The sequence below is a fragment of the Sus scrofa genome, chromosome 1 (assembly GCF_054392235.1).
Source record: "Sus scrofa isolate SSC_HxYL_T2T_F1_AM1 chromosome 1, Sscrofa_HxYL_maternal_Yorkshire_Landrace_v2.0, whole genome shotgun sequence".
Taxonomy (NCBI): Eukaryota; Metazoa; Chordata; class Mammalia; order Artiodactyla; family Suidae; genus Sus; species Sus scrofa.
Genome location: NC_139383.1, coordinates 218,675,818 through 218,697,707, shown reverse-complemented (window position 1 = coordinate 218,697,707; position 21,890 = coordinate 218,675,818). Strand labels below are relative to the sequence as shown.

The window sequence follows — 21,890 nt, the reverse complement described above, 5'->3', positions numbered from 1 at the left end:
ACAGTTCTCCAGCACTTACTTTTCTGACAAGATCAGTGGTCATATTAGTTTTAAATTCTTAATTTAATCTAATTTTATTTTGTAAAATGAAATGTGTCAATATTTGGAAGATCTGCATTACTCTAACAGTTTCCAAGTGACCAATGAATGTCACAAAATTATGTGTTGGTTAAGAGAACTTTCCAAAGTGAAGAAGAAACCAATGACTTTTAAAGTAACAAAGTATGAAAAATCCCTTGGTACTGCTGCTGGTTCTACATTGCAACTAAACTTCAAGAAACCATACTTTGGAGTTCCTGTCATGGCGCAGTGGTTAACGAATCCGACTAGGAACCATGAGGTTGCGGGTTCGGTCCCTGCCCTTGCTCAGTGGGTTAACGATCCGGCGTTGCCGTGAGCTGTGGTATAGGTCGCAGACTCGGCTCGGATCCCGCGTTGCTGTGGCTCTGGCGTAGGCCGGTGGCTACAGCTCCAATTAGACCCCTAGCCTGGGAACCTCCATATGCCGCGAGAGTGGCCCAAGAAATAGCAAAAAGACAAAAAAAAAAAAAAAAAAAAAAAGAAACCATACTTGCTGAGATTTTTATATTACCAAAGAAGAATATTGAACAGACACTTGAAAAGCCTATTAAAATATTCTTCCTTTTTCCAGCTCCACTATTTGCATTACACCAGATTTTTCTAGATACTTCAACCAAAATGACAATATAACCGATTGAGTGTAGAAGAGTATGAGGATCCAACTTTCTTTTATAAAGGCAGATATTAGAGCACTGAAAAAAATGTAAAATCAGAGGTCTCTAAATAAAAATTCATTATTTATGTTAACATGCAATGGTTTTATTATTATGATATTTAAATGAATTAATACATATTTTAAAATACTTCTTAGTTTTAATTTCTAATAGATAGTCAATATTATAAAGACGAGCTACATAAGCAAAAACTCTTTGGGGCCTGCAACAATTCTCATAAGTGTAAAGGAGTTCTGAGACCAAAAAGCTTTGAGGATTAGAATTTATCATCACTGAGAAAGCACAATTATTGTAAATGCTGTTTAGAATCAGAGCAAAGGAAACTGAAGAAGAAACAAGAATACACTTCTATAATCCTTTAAGGATTGTCAGCATGCAACAATTTCCCAACATAGCAAAGCTTACAGTTATATATGAAACTCTACCGACTCATTTAATTTCTGTTAACTCAGCGTATTTATCAACATTACTTTTCTGGTAATAAAAATTTAAGAAGTGATTTTAAAAATAAAGTTAAACCCCTGTCTTTCAATCTCAGATAGTTTCTACTGCTTTACTGTTTCTAAGATACACTGATTTATATTTTCAGATACTTTTTACTAATTTACACTCACTAATATACACGTCTCCTTTCTGACTTCTCACATGGACAAGAAATTAGTTGAGACAAAGAAAATCTGTCAATAAAAAGCTATACAGATATTCTTAGAATATAATTATATAAGAGCAAAGGCTCTAAGTAATTTAATAATCTCTAGACCTAAAACAATGCCTAGACATATACTCTCTGCATTTATTTTATGTAGATCATTCCACAAAGAAAAAATATTTCCATAAAATGGTGTCTGGCACAATACATGCTAAATAAACTGAGTGATTAAATCTATCCAATTGGGTCATCTCTAGGCAAAAATGCCTAGCAAGAAATATTGTGTTCATCAATTTCAATCCTACTATGTATACCTAGTTCTTCTTAAAAATGTAAAGGATTCTGAGGTTGTGAGAGAACAAAATCCTAAGGCTACTAAGCATCAATAATCATTCAAATTACCTAAAATTAAAGAAAGTGGCCTGTCACACTGAGAGCACTGAAATCTAGAATTTGGGTTGATTTTAATGAATAAAGAAGTGGGGGAGAAGAACAGTCCTATGTTTTTAAAAAATATTTATTTAAAAATAAGATTTCTAAAAATACAGTACATAATACATTTCAGGAGAAGTAAAAAAATCCCACAATTTAAATTAAAAACAATCTGTAAAGAAATATAGAAATATTACATGAATAAAACTGAAACATTAAAATAAATTAAAAACAAAATAAAACATTGTTCTTAAGGTAGATACATGGTTTGTTCTTCATTTTTAAGAACCAGTGTAGACTTTTCATTTAAACTAGCAAATCTCAGATACATGGCTCCCACTTCCTTCTCTATCTATTGTCATACCTCTCAACTACTATTTTCCTTATTTCTTTTAGCACTAGAAATGTTAGTGAAGATTTTTCCTTAAATGCTCTTAGAGGAACTGACAAGGTAAAATAGCAGACATGCAGCAAAACAGCACTCACATTTAAACATACCCACTGAGTGAAAAAAATGCCTGAATTTAAGTACAGGATCTTCACATGGTACTTGGAACATACCGCTATGGAAATAAAAGTCTTTTATTTTAGGGATATAATATTAGACACGTGAGGTTGACACAAAATTTTAGGAGCCTTGAAATATCACAAATTTTGCCTATTCATTAATCTTGGCCAGTGACATTTAAAAAGACTAATTCAGGGACATAAAGCTTACAGAAGCAGGATCATGTACGCTCAGTCCTCCCAACAGCCTGTTCTATTCCCTCAGTTAGGACTTGCAAATCACTTGTCTGAATTTCTCCAATTGTGGAGAATATTCTTTTTTTATCATTTAGTTGCTTTATTGTACCTACGCTAAAGTAGAAAATTTTTAAAATTCATGTCTAGAGAACAGAGGATAGCTGTGAACTTTTTAGTACCCATTAACTTGAACAAATAATTGCACTCAGCCACATTAATTTAAACAACACATAGACAAGTTGAAAAACTCAGAACTGATATTTTGGCAACAAAATCTAGAAAGTATATGTTTAACAATTAGAGACAATGTTGTTTCTTTCCATTTTGCTTTCAAATTTTCTTTTATCCCTAAAAATATGTACATCTGTATTTCTAGATATCATTCAAATGATCCTGTCATATTTCACATGAGGTTCAGTCTTGATTTTTTTATCCATTCAGAATTCACTGCAAAACCATATATTGTAGTTATATTCAAAGATAGATTGACTTTAGTTGATTGAAAATAATGCAAAACATTCTTACATGTGATTGTCTACTTTTCCAATGCATACACACTATCACCTTCTGGCCAGAATTTTTAATCATTTCAGCTGCAGGCTTTTTTTAAAGAAACTAAAGGCGTGTTTTAAAAGTCTGAGGGGGAAAATTAGGGAACCAGGTTAGCACGTGTAGCAGTATTACTTTTGGACAATTACAATTAGTTCTAAAGGATTTTTCTCCCATTAGTTTAAAATGAATCACAAGCAGAATTAATTTTTAAAATACTCTTAACTCTAATGTATATAAAGTGAGTAACAATATCCAGGCTTGTGTGTGTGTTTGTGTGAGAGAGAAGTTCAATTTGCTACTAGTTTTGTTTAAATCAATGTTTTGCAATTCCTCTTGGGCAAGTGTGTGTGTGCGCACGCGTTACATGTATGTACTTTTTAAAGTGTTATTTAACTTCATCTTTATTTGCAAAATAGTCAAATGGCAAATCATTCTTTAATACCACTAACAATCTCTCTCTCTCTCTCACACACACACATATGCAGAGGCAGAATTCTTCATTTGTAGTCAGAATGGGCCCTAACTTTACCTTCTAGCTTTTGTTCAAGAATTTATTAAAAGGGCCCAATAAGCTATAAAGTTCATTTGTAGAAATAAAAATAGAGTTCCTATTATTTCTTATTTATTACTGGAGAAAAAAATCAAAAAAAAATCTTGTGTAAAGTGTTTCAGTTATTTTTTGGAAATTCAACCTATTAAATTACTTTTTAAAGTAGTTAATCCATACCAAAAAAGACCACACTTATCTTCCTAACTCAAAAAAAGTCCAAACTAGAGACATTTAAAGCCAACTAAATTGAATTAGCAGTGTGCAATAACTGTTAATCAAAATTGTTCTTAGTAGCATTTAATTCTACTTTATAAACATAAGGATGTGAGAAGAAAACTCTCAGTGAACCAAAAAGAAAATTAACTCTTTGGTACAGGAATTAAATATGTCACTCAATGCTAAAGTGAGTAGCACCGGGATGTTTTAGTTGTTGAGGTTGTAAAATACTAACTTCAGGCACCAGTAGTTCAAATATCACCCAACACACATTGGCAAGAACACAGAGCTTATGCAGACAAGCTTTCTCTTTAGTTAAGAGGCTATGCAGTTAAACCCTGTACTTAAAACAGGCAAGCAGAGGCATAAAAAGAAATATACCTTTTGTTGCTGCTGTTGTGTCCACATCTCTGGTTATATATAAAGCTATTAATACCAAAAAGATCAGCGTACTGAACAAGTGTGGTACCACATTATATGTTACAGGGATTCAAAATACCAATAGCTATGGAGACCTTCCAGATATCAAAAACTCCAAAACAGTCCAAATTTTAATATGAAAATCACTTCCTCTATTGACAGTTTTACTGTAACATTTAGTATCCTTTCTCTGCATTAGGAAAGGTCCTAGGTTTGTCAATCAAATTTTGGGCAACCTATTCATTTCTCCTTGGCATTAAATAGCTGCACTTTGACATAATTCTTGACACTTCATGTTTGCATACACTACGCAATTACGATATTTAAAATGCAAAATAATTTCCCAAAGGCATCTGAAGAGCTGAAGAGAATCAGCAAAGTAAGTTCCTTAGATGAAATAACTCAAACTAAATGCTTACATGCATTAACAACTCTTACAGTAAAACAGTATCAACAAGAGATAAGGCTAAAATGATTGTAGCAGGAATTCTCTGATGTCACAGACACTGTATCCAGTAAACCCAGCTGCTGAGATGCTTATTATACATGTTCTGTCTAGCCTTCTCTCTATCTTAATAAGTTCTTCTACTCTCTGTATTCAGTTTTGGCTACTCACTGCTCATTAGTGCCTGTCCTCTATGGCTGACAAATGAAAAACAAAAATAACAATAATAAAAAATATAATGCTAATGGAAAATACTGGTAATACCAATGACATAAGAATTTTAAATACCATTATTATTTGTTTCAAATTAGCACTAGCAGGCAGTAATACAACATCTGAAGAACACACAAAAATGTGGTAAATTTTGTTGTTAAAAATTGCACAATGATAATGAAAGGAGACATCAGAGAAAACAACTTCCTAAAGTTAAACCGTCATCATCCCACAGGCGGCAGAAACACTAAATATTGACTGATATACAGAATAACAACACTGGTTCAAAATACTTCAAGCAAGCTGGTTCTATTACTTTCTAACATTCTACTGAAGAATATTCTAGAATTCCACTGAGAATGGCTAGGTTCAGCGGACTCTTAGGATTGAAAGTAGCAAATGTGGACATTAAATAACACACTCATTCATTCGTTAATTATATGGTTAACAACACGAGCAAGTAGAACATACTAAACATTATGACTTACTAACTACATTTGCCGACACTTGTATTTTTAAAAGCAATAGCAGTAGAATTGGGGAGAAAATCTAATACTTAATATCTATCAATAAATTATTTAATGTTCATAAATGTAAATTTTACCAAATAAATTCTAGCAATATCACATATATTAGAGGTCATGTCACAAACTTATTTGATGAAGCAGCAATAGTTCAGTAAACTTGAGCTAAGTAGTTTATTCATACATGAAGCACAAGGGAGAGACTAGAGAAAAGTCCAGGGAGAGACTAGCAGCTCTGTTAATATTAATGCCATTGTAAACCAGAGCTGGATACCTGTGATTTTATAGCGACAGATGTAAGCACATTCAAACGGCTCTATTATCGAACACACAGAAATTTACATGGTTATAATTTATAATTTAAATTACTTTCTACTTCCTGGGTGAAGGTGTTGTCCTAACTCAAGTCTTCAGGATTAGCATTCAGAATTAATACATCCTTTTGGGTGAAACATACCTTCACCTAATTATCTGTACTAAAGCGACATGAAAATGCCTGATGAAGAATAGCTATTATAACTAGCCACCATCCTTACAGAAAATTACCTCTAAGCATTAGCAAACATTCACTGATGTTTATTCTGACAGAAGTTTTAACTTAGCTGTTACACTAAACTTTATCTATGCTTATGTTCTCTACTTCTATTACTTAAAATTAAACCATGCTTTCTTCTGTTAAAAGTGAATAACATATTAATATTTTAAATATACCTATCTCTCATGATAACCACAAATATTTTTAATGCGACTCTTAAAGTAGTATTTTTCTTACAATGGAACATTGGTTAATATTTTTAAAATTCTAAACTCAATTTTTGCCTACAGTTTTGAGCTCATGAACATTTTTGCAGAAAACAGCAACAAATATCATTATTAAAATTTACTGACTTACAATAACTACTTAAAAATCTTTCGTTTCCAGAAGTCCAATTAATCACTTCGCTGATGTAAAATATTCTTGAACACACATTCTGCTTAAAATGAAATGGAATGTTTATAAGGAAATACTTCATCCAATATACAGATTACATTAGTAATCTCACTGCTCATAATTATTTTCTTTTGCTTTTTAGGGCCACACCTGTGACATACGGAGGTTCCCAGGCTAGGGGTCTATCTAACTGGAGCTACAGCTGCTGGCCTGTGCCACGGCCACAGCAATGAAGGATCTGAGCCACTTCTGTGACCTACACCACAGCTCACGGCAACACCAGATCCTTAAACCACTGAAGGAGGACAGGGATTGAACCGGAAACCTCATGCTTCCTAGTCGGATTCGTTTCCACTGCACCACAATGGGAATTCCTCATAATTATTTTCTAATGCTCAACATCGTTAGTTTAATGGTTATCTAGAATACATAATAAATTGTCTACTAAAGCAACTGCTTTAACTCAGAGTAAGAAAGTTAAAAAGAATGAAAAGTATAGAAAGAATGATTAATCTCTAATTATTTTAATGTAATTGGATCAATTTAAAAAAAATTCCAAAACTGGGATTTAAAAAACTAAATGTATTTTTTTTCAGATATTCAGTAAAACATATTAGATACTTGCTTTCATTGCGACTACAATAAATTTCTGTTTGGTAATAAATTGATGATTTTAAGGTAATGGTTTTTTTAGTTCCAAGGACTTAATTTGCCAAAATAAGGTTCAAATTAAGGTTAATGAAATGGTCTATATTTATTTATTCTGGTCTGATATAATTTGTAATTGATGGTAAAAATATACGAATGTACACAAATGAAGCAAAGCTGTCACATTTGTATGAACTAGACACTAAAATCATAAAGAGGAACACACTCGTTTTCATAACATCCTACATTTTTGTACATACACTTCCCTTAAGTTTATACCTCTGAAATGTTCAGAATTGGGCTATCCAATTCACCGGTGGGGCAATAAATCTCTAGAGCCAGTATAATTACAGCAACTAGCCAAAAGAGGGCGCAGAGAGAACACCAGAGTTTATGCACTCCCCAGGAGACTTCCAGTTGGTTTCTTTCACGTTGTCTAACATGAATTACAAAACCCAGTCAGGTGTGCTAACTTGGAAATACTGAAAGTTACAGCCTAAGTATATATAGATGTACTTTAATATAGATTCGTATATAAATATATTAATATAGAGCACTTCTGCCATTCAAGAAAAAATAAATATATACCTTGCCTAGTGTATTAATTCGTATTATAGTAACTTAGAGGAATCAGGAATAGAGGGATCAGGACCAGGGAGAGTAAAGCGAAAGAAGGGGGGAGAATATACTTTATAAGTAGGATATCTAAGGAAACCAGAAACCCTCAGAGTGGGAAAGAGACCACCTCTGGTTCTCAACACTGAGGCAGAGGTTGGCACTGAGTATCCCTCTGGTACCTTTCAAGGTAGCTACTGCTCCTAAATGAAGTATAAATACATCCATAAAGCTCTTGAGGGGGGCTCCACTTGGTTTTGCTATTCTCTCAAGGTCTTCATTTGAAAGGAATGTATACAGCATAAGGCATTCAACTGACATCTATCTACATTATCAATACATAAACAGCTCTGTCACCAGGCCAAATTTGGTCAGTATGTTATCTTGCACAAAACCCAACCCATTCACCTGGGATGAACATACTAATTTTGTGGTTCATTAAGCTCTATAAGTATATTTCTTATATTATATTTACTATGCATCTTAGCACCAATAAATATTTTCATCTTCCACTTTTAGGTTTTTAAATAATAAAGCATTGTAATCAGAACATGAAAGACATGGTACTTATATCTCTGAGAAGAGCTTATTCTATTATTTTAGGAGATATTTATAATTTCCGAAAGCTAATCACAGCACATAGTTAACTAGCTGACAAAGGTAACCTTCTGTTTCATGATTTCTCAGGTATGACTCCTTACTACCAAAATTAACTAAAAAGAAAATATTGACATGCTCCGAGAACCCTGGACCACTTCAATCTTTTCTTGAAGGGAAAGACAGTAAGCACACGATGTTTTAAAAAAAAGATATATGGATTTTGCAGTATTCTAATGGAAAAAGGTTTAAACTGAATTTTTTTCAAAGCATACTAAATATTTTTTCATACCAATGTTCTATGCTTTCAAGAGACCATCACTATTAGCAATTTAAATTTGTATAAGGCTAATAATGAATATAGATCATCGTTATTCTTTTCTTATTTTAAGGTCATTTCCTAACATTAACTACTAATAAAAGGTCTCTCAATCCAAATTATAGCTGGCCAATTAAAATTTAATTTCAATTTGGGTGATCACAGGTACATAAAAGTTACTTTTATTAGTAACTTCCTATAAACAAAATTTCAGTATTAGTTGGCCAATATCTATTACATAAAAACCTTTAAAAGGTATAATTTCAGATCTATTAGTAGGTAAACAAAAGTAGAAAGTATACATATTTTTCCAAAAGCACAATATTTCTCTTTATACTGTACATTATATATATATTATCTAGTTATACTAGTATTTTAAAAACATATGCATTCTAATATAGCTACACTAGAAAAAGTGTCTGTGGAATTATTGCAAATTCTTTACCCTTTTTGCTCAACAAAATCTTAGGGTAAAATAGGAATACATGCCTGCTTGGTCAAAAATTTCTCCTTGGAGCAAATATTTTAACAATCGATAATTATAAGAGTACAGGGAAAAGAAATGGAAAAGTTAATGTGGAAAAAATAATCTTTACTTTAAAATAAAGGTAGGTGTTTGATAGTGTTTTTATTTTAATTTTGGTGAAGGAAAAAAACATTAGAAAACTACTTCTAAGAAAACACTGTACTTTGTTGCTATTTTTATTTTTTTGTTGTTGTTCATTCCTATATGCTGCATTTTAAAAAATCTTGCAGCACATATAAAAGGAAGTATTACATATTTTAAACTGTATTTGAAAAAGAAAATCTGCATATGAGGCGTATCAACTTTTGTAAAACCTGAAGAACTAAATTCAGATTTGGTTAGTACTACTTAAGAGTGAAAAATTCAAATAAACATACGAAATTTCCTATAAATTAAAATCTGTAACATTGTCAGTACTAAAAGAAATTATGTACCATTATTTCATCCCCATCACTGCTTTTGAATTTAATAACAAAAGCATTTAAAGAAATCCCTGTGGAAAGCTAATTTGAAAGTAAACATGCTTTAAAACTTAAATATAGATCTTGTATTAGTCCCACAACAGGATCAAGATCACTATTAAAATAAAGCCTGGGGCACATTATGATGCCTAAGATTGGTGGGTGGATTTTAATTGACTTGAAGACTGTCATAGTTCTATTATCAGAAAACCTGTAACGCATTTCCAGCATGGAGGACCCATCTGTGCCCACCATCCATCTGTTTAGACGTGATTGGCAAAGTGGTAGGGAACTCGCAGTGGTTGCCTCTGCCTGAAAGGAATAAACCACAGGATCTTCCAACGAGTGCCAAAAACTTCTGAGAAGGTCTGCTGCCATGGCTTTCGGGGCCTGGATCTACAGAAGACAGCATTATTAGTGAAAGACAGCACTCCCATGGTGCACTTCAGTCAGCTAAAACAATACAGGTTGGCTGGGGATCCATTACTGGACTCTGATGAATTGTGTCCCAGCATCACAAATACAGCTTTTCTTTCATTATGGCATGCAGCTGAGTTTTAACTCTGGATAGCAGATATTGTATCTGTGTCGTCAATCAACCTAGGGCAACTTTTGAAGCAGAGGAGAATCTCAGGATTAACAGAATGTGTGTCAACAACACAGTAGCAAATCTCTTTGATGTACTTTTAGGAGAAATAATTTAACTTATTTTCATTAGACAATAGAACAAGAATGATCAGTACTTATTTTGTCTGAAAACTCTCATGGCTAGAAGACCCCTCCTGTAAGACTGGGTTATGCCTGTCTAGCTCAGGCCTTAGATAACGCACCTACAAAAAGCTATCATTATATTATCTTTCCATTATATGCACATGTTTTCAAGTGCAACCAGTTGTTTGTATTTTTAAATAAGAACACTGCTCCACTTTTATACTTACATTTCTTCACAGCAGTTTGACATCTTTTCAATAGATGTAGTATCCTATTAAAAATTAAAAAAAATTAAACAGATGTAGCAGTTATTGAAGCTTTATTCTATGTCTATGATGTTTTTAATCATATTCAGAGAACATTCTGAAGATATAAACAGCATATCTATGGGTACTAAGAATTTTCTTGGAAAAAGAGAATCAACATTACATTTTACTAAAAAAAAAAAAAAAGTCCATTTATTTATTCAATTACGACCCGATCCCCCAAAATTGAAGTTTCAATTCATTAAACTGTAATCTTTCATTACACTTGTTTTCTTCATAATTTTTTTTGTCTTTTTTTTTTTTTTTTTAAGGGCCACACCAGTGCCATATGGAAGTTCCCAGGCTAGGGGTCGAAACAGAGCTGCAGCTGCTGGCCTACTCTATAGCCATAACCACAGCAGTGAAGGATCTGAGCCATGTCTGTGACCTGCACCACAGCTCAAGGCAACACAGGATCCTTAACCCATTGACTAAGGGTTTGAACCTGCATCGTTATGGATATTAGTCAAGTTCATTACCACTGAGCTATGACAGGAACTCACCATAATTCTTCTGAAAGACTATTTTTAATTCAACCCATCACTGAATATTCATTAAAAAATAAATACCAAAATGTATACCAAATGAAAGACACTATTAAACAGAAAACTATCACCAAAGAGTGCTAATGGTTATGGATTTCTATAAACAAACGCAAATTCAACAAGGCAAACTATGCACTTGCCATAGTGCAGCATTTATTACTCTGAAAAGTAAAGATTAGTGTTCTTTGGTAAAAAAAATGTTTCTTTTGGAGTTCCCGTCGTGGCTCAGTGGTTAGCGAATCCGACTAGGAACCATGAGGTTGTGAGTTCGATCCCTGGCCTTGCTCCGTGGGTTAAGGATCCGGCGTTGCCGTGAGCTGTGGTGTGGGTTGCAGATGTGGCTCAGATTCCCCGTTGCTGTGGCTCTGGCGTAGGTGGGCGGCTACAGCTCCGATTAGACCCCTCGCCTGGGAACCTCCATATGCCGCAGGGGCAGCCCAAAAAATGGCCAAAAAAAGTTTCTTTTTTAACAATAAAACCAGTCTCTTCATAATAATGCAATTTCTTATTATGTATTTTCTAAAAGGCTGTAACACAAATAAAAACAGCAAAGAGAAGATAGCTTCTAGACATGCTGTTCTAATTCATATTAATAGAAGATTTATCACTAGACTGAAAAACTGTGATAATTAATATCCAAATAATCAAAACACAAATTACACAATCTTATTTTCGATACATATTTACCTTTCAAATATACTTTTAAGTACTACAAAAGAAAATATATCTGTTAAATATACAAAAAAGTTAAGTTTTCCTCCTTTTACCTTCTATTTCATTAGCTTCCTCATTTATAGCAGGTAGGCTGTACTATTAAGTACTACTCATGTAAATATTTGTGGCAGCAACTCTAATCCCAAGAACTTCTTTAGTTGTAGAACTCTCTTCCAATTATACTATTAAAAACCACTTCTACTTAAAAAAAAAAGAACTCTTTAAGGAGGTTACATGAATGGCTCACAATATTAAATTCTTACATATAAACAGCTGAATAACTGTAATTGGCCCACATACAGGAAAACAACCGATGGTTTTACAGATGACTAGTAACTAATAACTGAGTTTCATTTCCAGATTTTCCAGGAACCTGTGAAGAGGCTGTAGGTTAGTTACATATTCTCTATTTACTAGTTTCCCTAGCATGCTCGGAAATTCATGGTATCCAATGAAAATTCTACTTAACCTTTCTCAGTTTTGTTGCGTAATTTCCTCAAAATAATGTTTTACTTTGTGAAAACACAGTCTGCAAGTACATGAAAACATTGATTAGAGACTTAGAGGAAATGTGGGCCTCTGGCTGTACATTTAAAAAAAAGAATGAATGAAGTAATTTAAAAATTTTTTTAGAACTGATGGTGAAAGGTTATTCCAAAACAATTAAGATAGCTTGTATAAAAATACAAAGGAAAAGACAGAACAGAAATGTAGAAGTGTTTTAGGAAAGGTATATAAATGACCCCAAATCACAGGTGTATATAGTACTTAAAACTGGAAACTATTTTTTAAGATAAGGAAGCTTAGACTACTGTGACTAACGTTACAGGAGATTTTTACTGTGCAGAAACTTACAACTTGATTATAACTTTGAGGAACTTATTTGTGGCACTAAAAGAATCAACTTTAAAGAATCTAGATTTAGCCTTCATATGGGAAAGGCTCTTATTTTCAAGTGTTTTCAACATCTTTCTAGAATATGGTTCAAAAAATAAGAAGAATACTACCTTTCAAGTCATCATAAACAGTTATTCTATCAAAGGATGTGATGTTTACCATGACTTTATGAATGGGATTTACGAGGCTGGCCAAAAGACTATTTTTTCCCTCTAGAAATGGCGAATGTTTATCTCTCTAAAACTCAGCTATCTAGAATATTATTATAAGAAAACAGAACAATTTGTATCTGAATAGCCAAACGTGTCACAAAGTTTATGTACAGGCATTTACACAATACAGTCAGGGCAACACAAGTTATCACGCTATCACATTCATATGCATAATAAAACCAGCAAACTAGAAGAGAAGTTAACTACTGGCAGGAACACTGACAACCATAAGTTATTTCCAAGTGCCAAACCAGTCTGAATATACTTTTAGTTTTGTTTACTAAGCAGGAAAATGCAAAATATTTTACAAAAAACAAACCAAAAATAATTAAAATAGATTTTGATGCAGATAATTCCATTCAACATAAAAGATTCAGTACCTTTGCTGGCCACCACAAAATGACCAATAAGGTAATTTCTATCTTCAAGGCATATAAATATAATTTCTAAATTCTCAGTTATATGTAAAACTCAGCTATCTAGAAAAAAAAAATCAGTCTTCAAGGAATAAGAAACAAATTTTCATTGTGTGGTCTACAATCAAAATACCTCATTTCCAAAGAAATATTATGTCTTGACTATGGTCTAATAATCAAAGAATCTAAGACTTGCATCAGTCTGTGAAACTAAGACATATGAGAATGCTTTCCTGTTTTAAAAACTGCAAGTTTATTTTCTACAAAAAGAATGAACTAGAAACAAGCAAGACTTATATAGCAACATAGGCCATATGTATTTTATCAACTATACAAGATGGCTGACTTTACCCTAAGAAATGATCTTTCAAGTTCTAAGAAAATATGTTTGACTATAAAAGAAAGCTGTATGCTAATTAATAAGATTATAACTTGAATGGGTAAAAAAAGTTTCCAGCAGGAAAGGAGAGGATGGTATCTATTGCCTACTGGAAAAATTGGGAGGGGTGGAAAGCAAAAGAGCAGGAATTTATCACTAGCCATCTCCTGGTTAACAGACCTGAGAATCTAGTCCTCTTGGAAGAGACAGCTTTATGATAATCCATCCAACTAACTCATCCTGCTTTGAGTTCATTCTAACAAAGCAACACTTTGCCATACACACCACTGCTGGGGAGAAAGAACTGCTGCAGAATCCTTTGGCAACTGACAATTGTACATAAGGGAATAAATAGTCAACCTGGTTTATATGACTATCACTTTTGAGTCTAGAAGTAAGAGTCACTATCTCTGGGCCTATCAACTCTGGAAACAATTTCAAGATGGAGTTTCTAGATCTGCCAAATGCCAAACCTGAGGAAAACTATCAGAAAGACTCCTTGAGGACAGTTCAATAGAACCTGAAGGATCATCTGTACGTCTAAGTCTTATTACAGGTCGAAAGTCTTATTATGTATTAAAGTCTTATTACAGGTCTTATTGATGTTTTTAACTCTGCTGCACATACCTGATTCAATGACTGTTGATTTAACCTGGAGTAAAAAAGCACTGTGAAGGAAAGTCTATCACAAGAGATTATAAACTTGTTTTGTCTTCTACTAATTTCTGCTAATTTTACAACAGACTTTTGCTTGACTTCCTAGCATTTCTGATCAACATACAGACAATAGCTTAATTAACTTTGTATCTTTCATAGCACTGAACAGCACAGATTATTCAAAATGAGTACTCGATGTATGTTTGTAGCACTAAACTAACTGAACATGGACAAAAATAACATGATTTCCTATCTTTAATTTTTTTAATCCAAAAAAAGAAAATTTTCCTGTTAATCTTAGCTCTCTCTCCTCCTTTGAAACCAGAACTCACTGTATTCCTCACGTGAAATAAATGGTTCTTAAAGCATCCATCTTCAACAAAGGAGCAGCTATATCTTTTACTAGAGATCTTAAGTTCACATAAACATTTAATCAGTCATGAAACCAAGGTGAGAAGGTAGCAAATCTTACATTTATTTTCCAAAATAATTCCCATTAAGCCATTTTCTGGCTGTAGAAAATCTTAAGGAAATAACTAAAACGTTGTATCTCAATTTTCAAATAATATACCTACCTCATAAGTTTTAGCAGGAATTAAATGAATCAATAAGTTAGAACACTTAATAACTCCTCAATAAATGGCAGTCCTAAGTTTTTGTTGTAGGGTTTAGAGCAATCTCAATTACCTTAGACTGTAACTGTAAAAATTATATTTAAACAAAAAAGTGGTTTTTATAATGAAAGATAAAATGACATGGTCTATAGGAGACTACACAGATAAAATACAATGCCCACAAGGGGCCTACAACCTAGTTGAAAAAATAGTACTAAATACATAAACCATGATTCACTTACTCATTTATCCCTCTACTAAAATTTTACTAAGTACATGTTATGACACAGTCCTTGGCAACAAGGAGCTCACAGTCTAGTGAAAGTAGTCATATACACAACAAGTAATTTTATAGGAATATACAGAGGATGATTATACATATTACATAAATAAGCCTGACATTATTAAGAAACAGATGAAAACTTACATTTGCAATCAATAATCAAGGTCAACTACTCTTACATTTTGAATACAAAATTATATTTCAGTAAGATTTTTGATTATCAATAGAAGAGGGACTAATGTGCCCCTTTGGCTAGGATTTGGGGAGAAATTAACATATTTATAGAATGTGACAAAGAGAAGCATATGAATCATTATAAAAAAATGTCTACAGGTTAACTAGAAATACAAGATTCACTGTTTTATCCTCAATCCTAGAGAGTTTTAAAGTCAGAGTAAAAATTCACATAGATTCAAAACATGAGATACTAAAATGAATAGGAAAAATACCAAACAAAAGGAAAACTCATAAATGTTCTTACCAAAAAAAGAAAAAAAAAGCATCTATTTAATCACTCGAGCAATTACTAATGCTTTAAGAAAATTAAAATGTACTATTCTCACTGAAAAAAAATAGGAATAATTTAAATTGTTTTAAATTACTTTTAATCTTATCAGCAGTAATTGCAAGGAGTTTATTACACTGAGTGAAAGAGATGATGCAATATAAACACATTTTCACATAAGAACATATTTATGCTAAAGAGCAATCCAACTACACAGATAATAATTATATTAGACATTTTAGAAAAAAAAGCTTTTTTATTACTATGCATTGTAACTTAGTATGTATTTAAACCAATTCCTTGGTGATGGGGAATCTAATTTCTATAAAGTTTTCTACTGTATCCAAAATTCAAAAAAATATTATAGCCTATATTAGAATATGACATTAAAAGCATATAAGAAACAGCATTTTAAGTTTTAATGATTTTTCTAGGTTTTTAAAAGCTACTGAAAAGAAACTTCCTATAATGTTATAATTAGAAATCCTCCATTAGAAATCTTTTTTATTAAACAAAAATATAATTCAAAAAGGAAAAAATGCTGTACTGGGCTGCCTTTAGAGAAATGCAAGTGAGCTGGGTTCAGCATAATTAGCAATGATTCCCATATTTGCAATGCTGATTTGGAATTGAGTAAACCAAACATAATTTGTACAGAGATTGTACTGAATGCTGTTAATTCAACACACTGATTCAGCGGGATACTTGGCAAAATTTCATTTTAAGGATTAATAATCTCAGGACTACATTTCTGGGTACATATTAAAAGGCATGTAAGTCCACTAATTGATTAGTAAGAATGCTATTTAACAGATAATCTCATTTAAATTAACGTTTTGAATATAAGATACTTTTCACCGTTTGACATAATCAAGTTTAAGTCACTCCTGCATTTGTGATTCTCTCTATATTTATTTAGGTAATCATGAGCCAGTATTAAGGGGGAGGAAACATTTTCTCCTTTTACTTTGAAAAGCTTTGCTTTAAGCTATCTTTAGTAATTCAAGTAGCATCCAACAATAGTACCTGTGAGACCAAATCTAAAAAGCTCATTTGTTTTCTTTGAGAATTTAAAGCCTTTTGCAAAACATATCTTTCCCAACTAACCCTCAACCTCACCACAAGTGAGAAAAGCACTAAGCTCTAGAGACACCATCAAAAGCTTAAGCTTTTACACAAACTCCATGGTACCCCGAAAACAAAAATGCTTGTATACAAAATTCAGATAAACTGTCAGAGCGGTGTCATGGTATACAATAGCTCACTGTCAGAACGCACCAGAAGGCGCTGTACCAGCTGTTACAGCGCTTCTTGATTAACTCTCTCCAAGCCCAGCAACTGAAAACATGACTAAAACAATCACCCAGCACTATTAGGACTGGTGCTCATCAGAATGGACATTATTCTTGGCTGTGTGTGAACTACTGTTCACAGAATAAAAAATTCTGACAACATCAATTACAATAATAACATCACTATCCATTTCATTCAACAACTAACAAACAAAAAGGCTAAACAGTCTAAGTAAGGAATAATTAGAATAATCTGTTCCCTAAATAAAGAACCTTCAAAGACTGCTCTGAAAACCCTTTTAACTTCAATATTAATTTTAGTAAAAAGGAACAAAGGTATATTTTTAAATCCTATTTAAAATTAAATCTAAAAAACAATCAAAGGTAATCCTTTAAAATTGGGTTTAAGATAAGTCTATTCCACAGAAACATCTGGTTGTGTTGAGATCTTTTAACCTTGAAAATGGGATTAGAAATCCACTATTTTTAAATGTAAGTAATTTTTAATTATTTTATCTGGGTCACAGATAATCTGCTCTTGCTAGGTCTAAAATGACATCAGATTATCATTACTATGATTATCCTGTTACCTTCTACTATCAATAAGATGAGATTTTTCCTCTTATACAGAAGAGAAATCATTTCTTTTTCCAAGTAAGAACAAATAATGGGAAAAAATTACTGAAAAATTAATATGCTGCTTCCTCAAAAGCTCAGTTTAAACCTAAAAAGAGACAGCACCTGTTTCACTTGCTGGTTGTATAACAGGCCTGTATCAAGCTATGTTCTTACACAGTTTCTATAATGAAGTAAGACCTCTACCAGTGTTTTCCCAAAATACCTCTTGGTCTTTGGGGTGCAGGAGTAGGGGAAGGAGGAAAACTACTGTGGAAGGGTTACACATAATCTGATTCCTTTTCCCCCTTTTCCTTCCTATGCTATGTGACAAATTCATCACTTCTTTCACACTGTAAAGAGAGATCCATGGATTCAAGTTATAAATGTCCAGATGTGAAATATGAACATGTCCAGATGTGAAATATCCCATAAGTAGTATTAATTTTAGTTTTTTTAATAAAATTGAGACAGAAAGCATATTTTATAAAATAAGCAAAATCCATATTTAAAACTTTAAATACTAAATATTATTTTTAAATGTTAATAATTCATTTGATTTAAAATTAAATGCTGAATGTGTTAACAACTTTAAATCATAAGCCTTAAAAGAACCTTAAACCAATGTGGAAAGAAGTACATTCTGGAAACCTTAAAAAAAAAAATTTTTTTTTTAATTAAAAAGAGTAATACTTGAATTTCACTATGAAAGGCTAGGTAAATGGAGTTGAAATTTACTGTAATTTTTTTTAAGTACTTGGATTCAAGAGGAAATACAGTGACTAAAGGCCAGACTTACAAATATTTGCATTTTAAAAAATGTTTTACAAATGTATAATTTCTACAGACATCAGACATGTCTAGCACACAAGACTTCTGAGAGGGTACTAAATGTATACAGAAAGAGAAGAGACTCTGGAAGAAAGCATCATTAAACAAATGTGGTTTCTACTCAGTTTTAGAAATATCACATCAGAGCCAATCTTCCTATCTTAAGACAATGAAATGTTCAATACTATAGCAAAAGAGAAAAATCATACAATTTGAAAATTAATATTAACATGGTGGTGTGGAATAGAGTCAGAAAGGAATCTGATACTATATATATTCTTTAAAGAACAAAATATATTATAGATAACTTTATGTCCAACTCAGAAGTGAATACTAAAATTTTAAAGTAGGAACCCAATTCTTAAGAGATCTTGAAGCCTTTGTTGCTAAACCCCACTTTCTGAAGCTGCTAGGGCTACTTTGGTGAGAAGGAAACTGTAACTCTCAGCTATACACCTCTGAGAGCTCTCTTAAGTGACCTGTAATCTTAATAGCAATGCCCTCAAATGTCCATTTCCAATTATTACCATGAAAATTGGGGAAAATGGAAGAAATTTCATTACAGGGGATATAAATATATACCAATGATTTGAGTAAATTCAAAAGGAGAAATTCAAAAAATGCAAGCATAATCCAGCCAATGAGACTTTTGAACAGACTATAAAGTAGTTATGAATCAGTATAAAAGCAGAGAAAAAAGATATTAGGGGAAGACCTACTCTCGTCTGCAACAACATGATTAATACCATGTTATTTATCATCATGAGATAAATCACAAGAGATGCTAGAAAATATTTCAAGGTATTAAATAATAATAAAAATATTTAAACTATGATCCCTGGGCAAAAATCCAGAGAAAACTATAATTTTAAAGATATATGCCCCCCAGTTCACAGCAGCTACAATAACCAAGACATGAATACCATCTCAATGTCCATCAATAGATGAATGGATAAGAAGATGTGGTGTATTTATACAATGGAATATTACTTGGTCATAAGAATGAAATAGTGCCACTTACAGCAACAAGGATGCAGCTTATCATACGAAGTGAAGTAGGTCAGAGAAAGATAAATATCATATGATATACGCTTATATGTAAAATCTAAAAAAATGATACAAATGAACTTATTTACAAAACAGAAGTAGACTCACAAACAGAAAACAAACTTATGGTCACTGAAGGCCAAAGGAGGAGAGGGGGATAAATTAGGAGTTTGGGATTAAAATATGAATACTACTACATATAAAATAACCAACAAGGACCTACTGTACACACAGGGAACTATATTCACTATCTTGTAATACTCTATTGTGGAAAAGAATCTGAAGAAAGAATGTATATAAAAAACTGAACCACTTTGCATTACATCTGAATCTTAACACAACATTTTAAATCAACTACACCTTGACAAAAAAAAATTTTTTTAATTAAATAGATGTTATACAATCCATGAATGGCCAATAGGCACATGAAATGTTCAATATCATTAGTTGTCAAAGAAATGTAAATTTGGAGTTCCCGCTGTGGCCAAGTAGGTTAAGAATCCGACTGCAGTGGCTCAGATTGCTGGGAAGGCCCAAGTTTACTCCCTGGCCCAGGAACTTCCATATGCCATGGGTGTAGCCATAACAACAACAACAAAAAGAAATGTAAATTAAAACAATGAGATACTATTAAAAACAACTGCAGTTAAAAACACTGACAACAACAAATGTTGACCAGGATTCAGAGAAACCAGAATTCTCAAACACTGTTGGGGAGAGTGCAAAATGGTACAGTCACTTGGGAAAAAGGTTCGGAAGTTTCTTATGCAAAAAAAGATATACCATCTTAAGTGACCAGCAATTCTTCTCCTAGATATTTACCTAAAAAAATGAAAACATGTTTCCATCAAAAACTTGGACAAGAATGTTCAGAACATCTTTATATATAATGGCCAAAATCCAGAACCAGACTGGTTGTCTACCAATAGAATGGATAAACAAATTATGGTCTAGTCATAGAATAGAATACTACTCAGCAATAAAAATTATCAATGCAACACAGATGAATCAAAAAACATTATATTGAATGAAAGAAGACTATGTTACATAAATGGATATTATGAAATTCTGTAACTAATATAGATTTATGACAGAGAACAAAAACCAAATGAATGCTGCCTCTGCAGAGGATGTGGATTTACTGATAGGAGGCATGAGGTTGCATATGTGTGCATTTAAGTCTTTCACTGTATGTAAATTTTGCTTCAAAGGAAAAAAATATTAATGAGCATTGAGCTCAAGTTAATGATTTGTGTGGCGAACTATCAGATGTCTTCAATTTACTTTGAAAGGTATTACAACATACAATGGATTGAGAGATGGACAGTTTGAAATGAGATAAAGCAAAAATTCTAACATGTTAATTGTGGTTGAGTATTCACTGTAAAATTCTTCAAAATTTCCTGTGTGGTTAAAAATTGTCCTATAAAATCTAGGGGAGAAAGCTTATAAAATATTTAAAGGTTACACAATAAATATGTTTTCCTTCCATTTCTGAGTGCATTCTTCCAGTTCTTCTCTTCAGAGGCCAGTACCATTATTAGTATCTCATGCATCTTTCCAGAAAGAGTCTTTGCATATAGATGGAGGGATAGAGATAGACAGTTATCTCCACATTATTTCTTTTTTTGAAAGTTAATGTTTTTAATTAACGTTTCTTAATCCATAAAAGGACACTTTAACAGAAAACACACAAATGGTATCAACAAACCATACACAAAATGAGTAAACAAATGAATATGAGCAAATGAATAAAACTAACATTTAACTTATGCTATAAATACTTTTAGTAACAGCATTATGACATACAAGTCACATGCAATACCATTCGCCCACTTAAAATGTACAATTCAAAGGCTTTTTAATATGTTCAGAGTCATGCAAACATCACCACAACCAATTTCAGAACATGTCCACCACCCCATAACAGAAACACTGTATCCTTTAACCATCATCTTCAGCCCCCTTAGCTCCCCAACCCCATGCAACCACTAATCTACTTTCTGTCTCTATAGACTTGCCTATTCTGGATACTTCATATAAATGGAATCATACATAATGCTCTCAAGGTTCATCCATGTTACCACATATATCAGTGCTCTCATCTTTCTATGGCCAAATAATATTCCATTTTATGGATATACCATATTTTGTATATCTGTTCATCAGCTGATAGGTATGTATAATGCTTTCAGTTTTTGATCTATTATGGTTAATGCTGCTGTAAATATTTATGTTCAAATTTTTGTGTGGCCACATATTTTATTTCT

At 32.5% G+C, this 21,890-nt stretch overlaps 1 protein-coding gene across 2 annotated transcripts in view; it reads right to left on the bottom strand.

Moving 5' to 3' along the window:
* Positions 1–1,903: 1,903 nt before the first annotated feature.
* ZDHHC21 (zinc finger DHHC-type palmitoyltransferase 21) overlaps positions 1,904–21,890 on the bottom strand; it is a 64,923-nt gene continuing 44,936 nt past the window's right edge. For both annotated transcript variants that reach the window (XM_084985448.1, XM_084985458.1), the window contains exons 7-8: positions 10,536–10,579; positions 1,904–9,993 (exon numbers count right to left, since the gene is read on the bottom strand). In XM_084985448.1, coding sequence (XP_084841574.1) covers positions 9,861–9,993; positions 10,536–10,579 — 177 coding nt within the window. In that variant the 3' untranslated portion in view covers positions 1,904–9,860. The remainder of the gene's footprint in view (positions 9,994–10,535; positions 10,580–21,890) is intronic.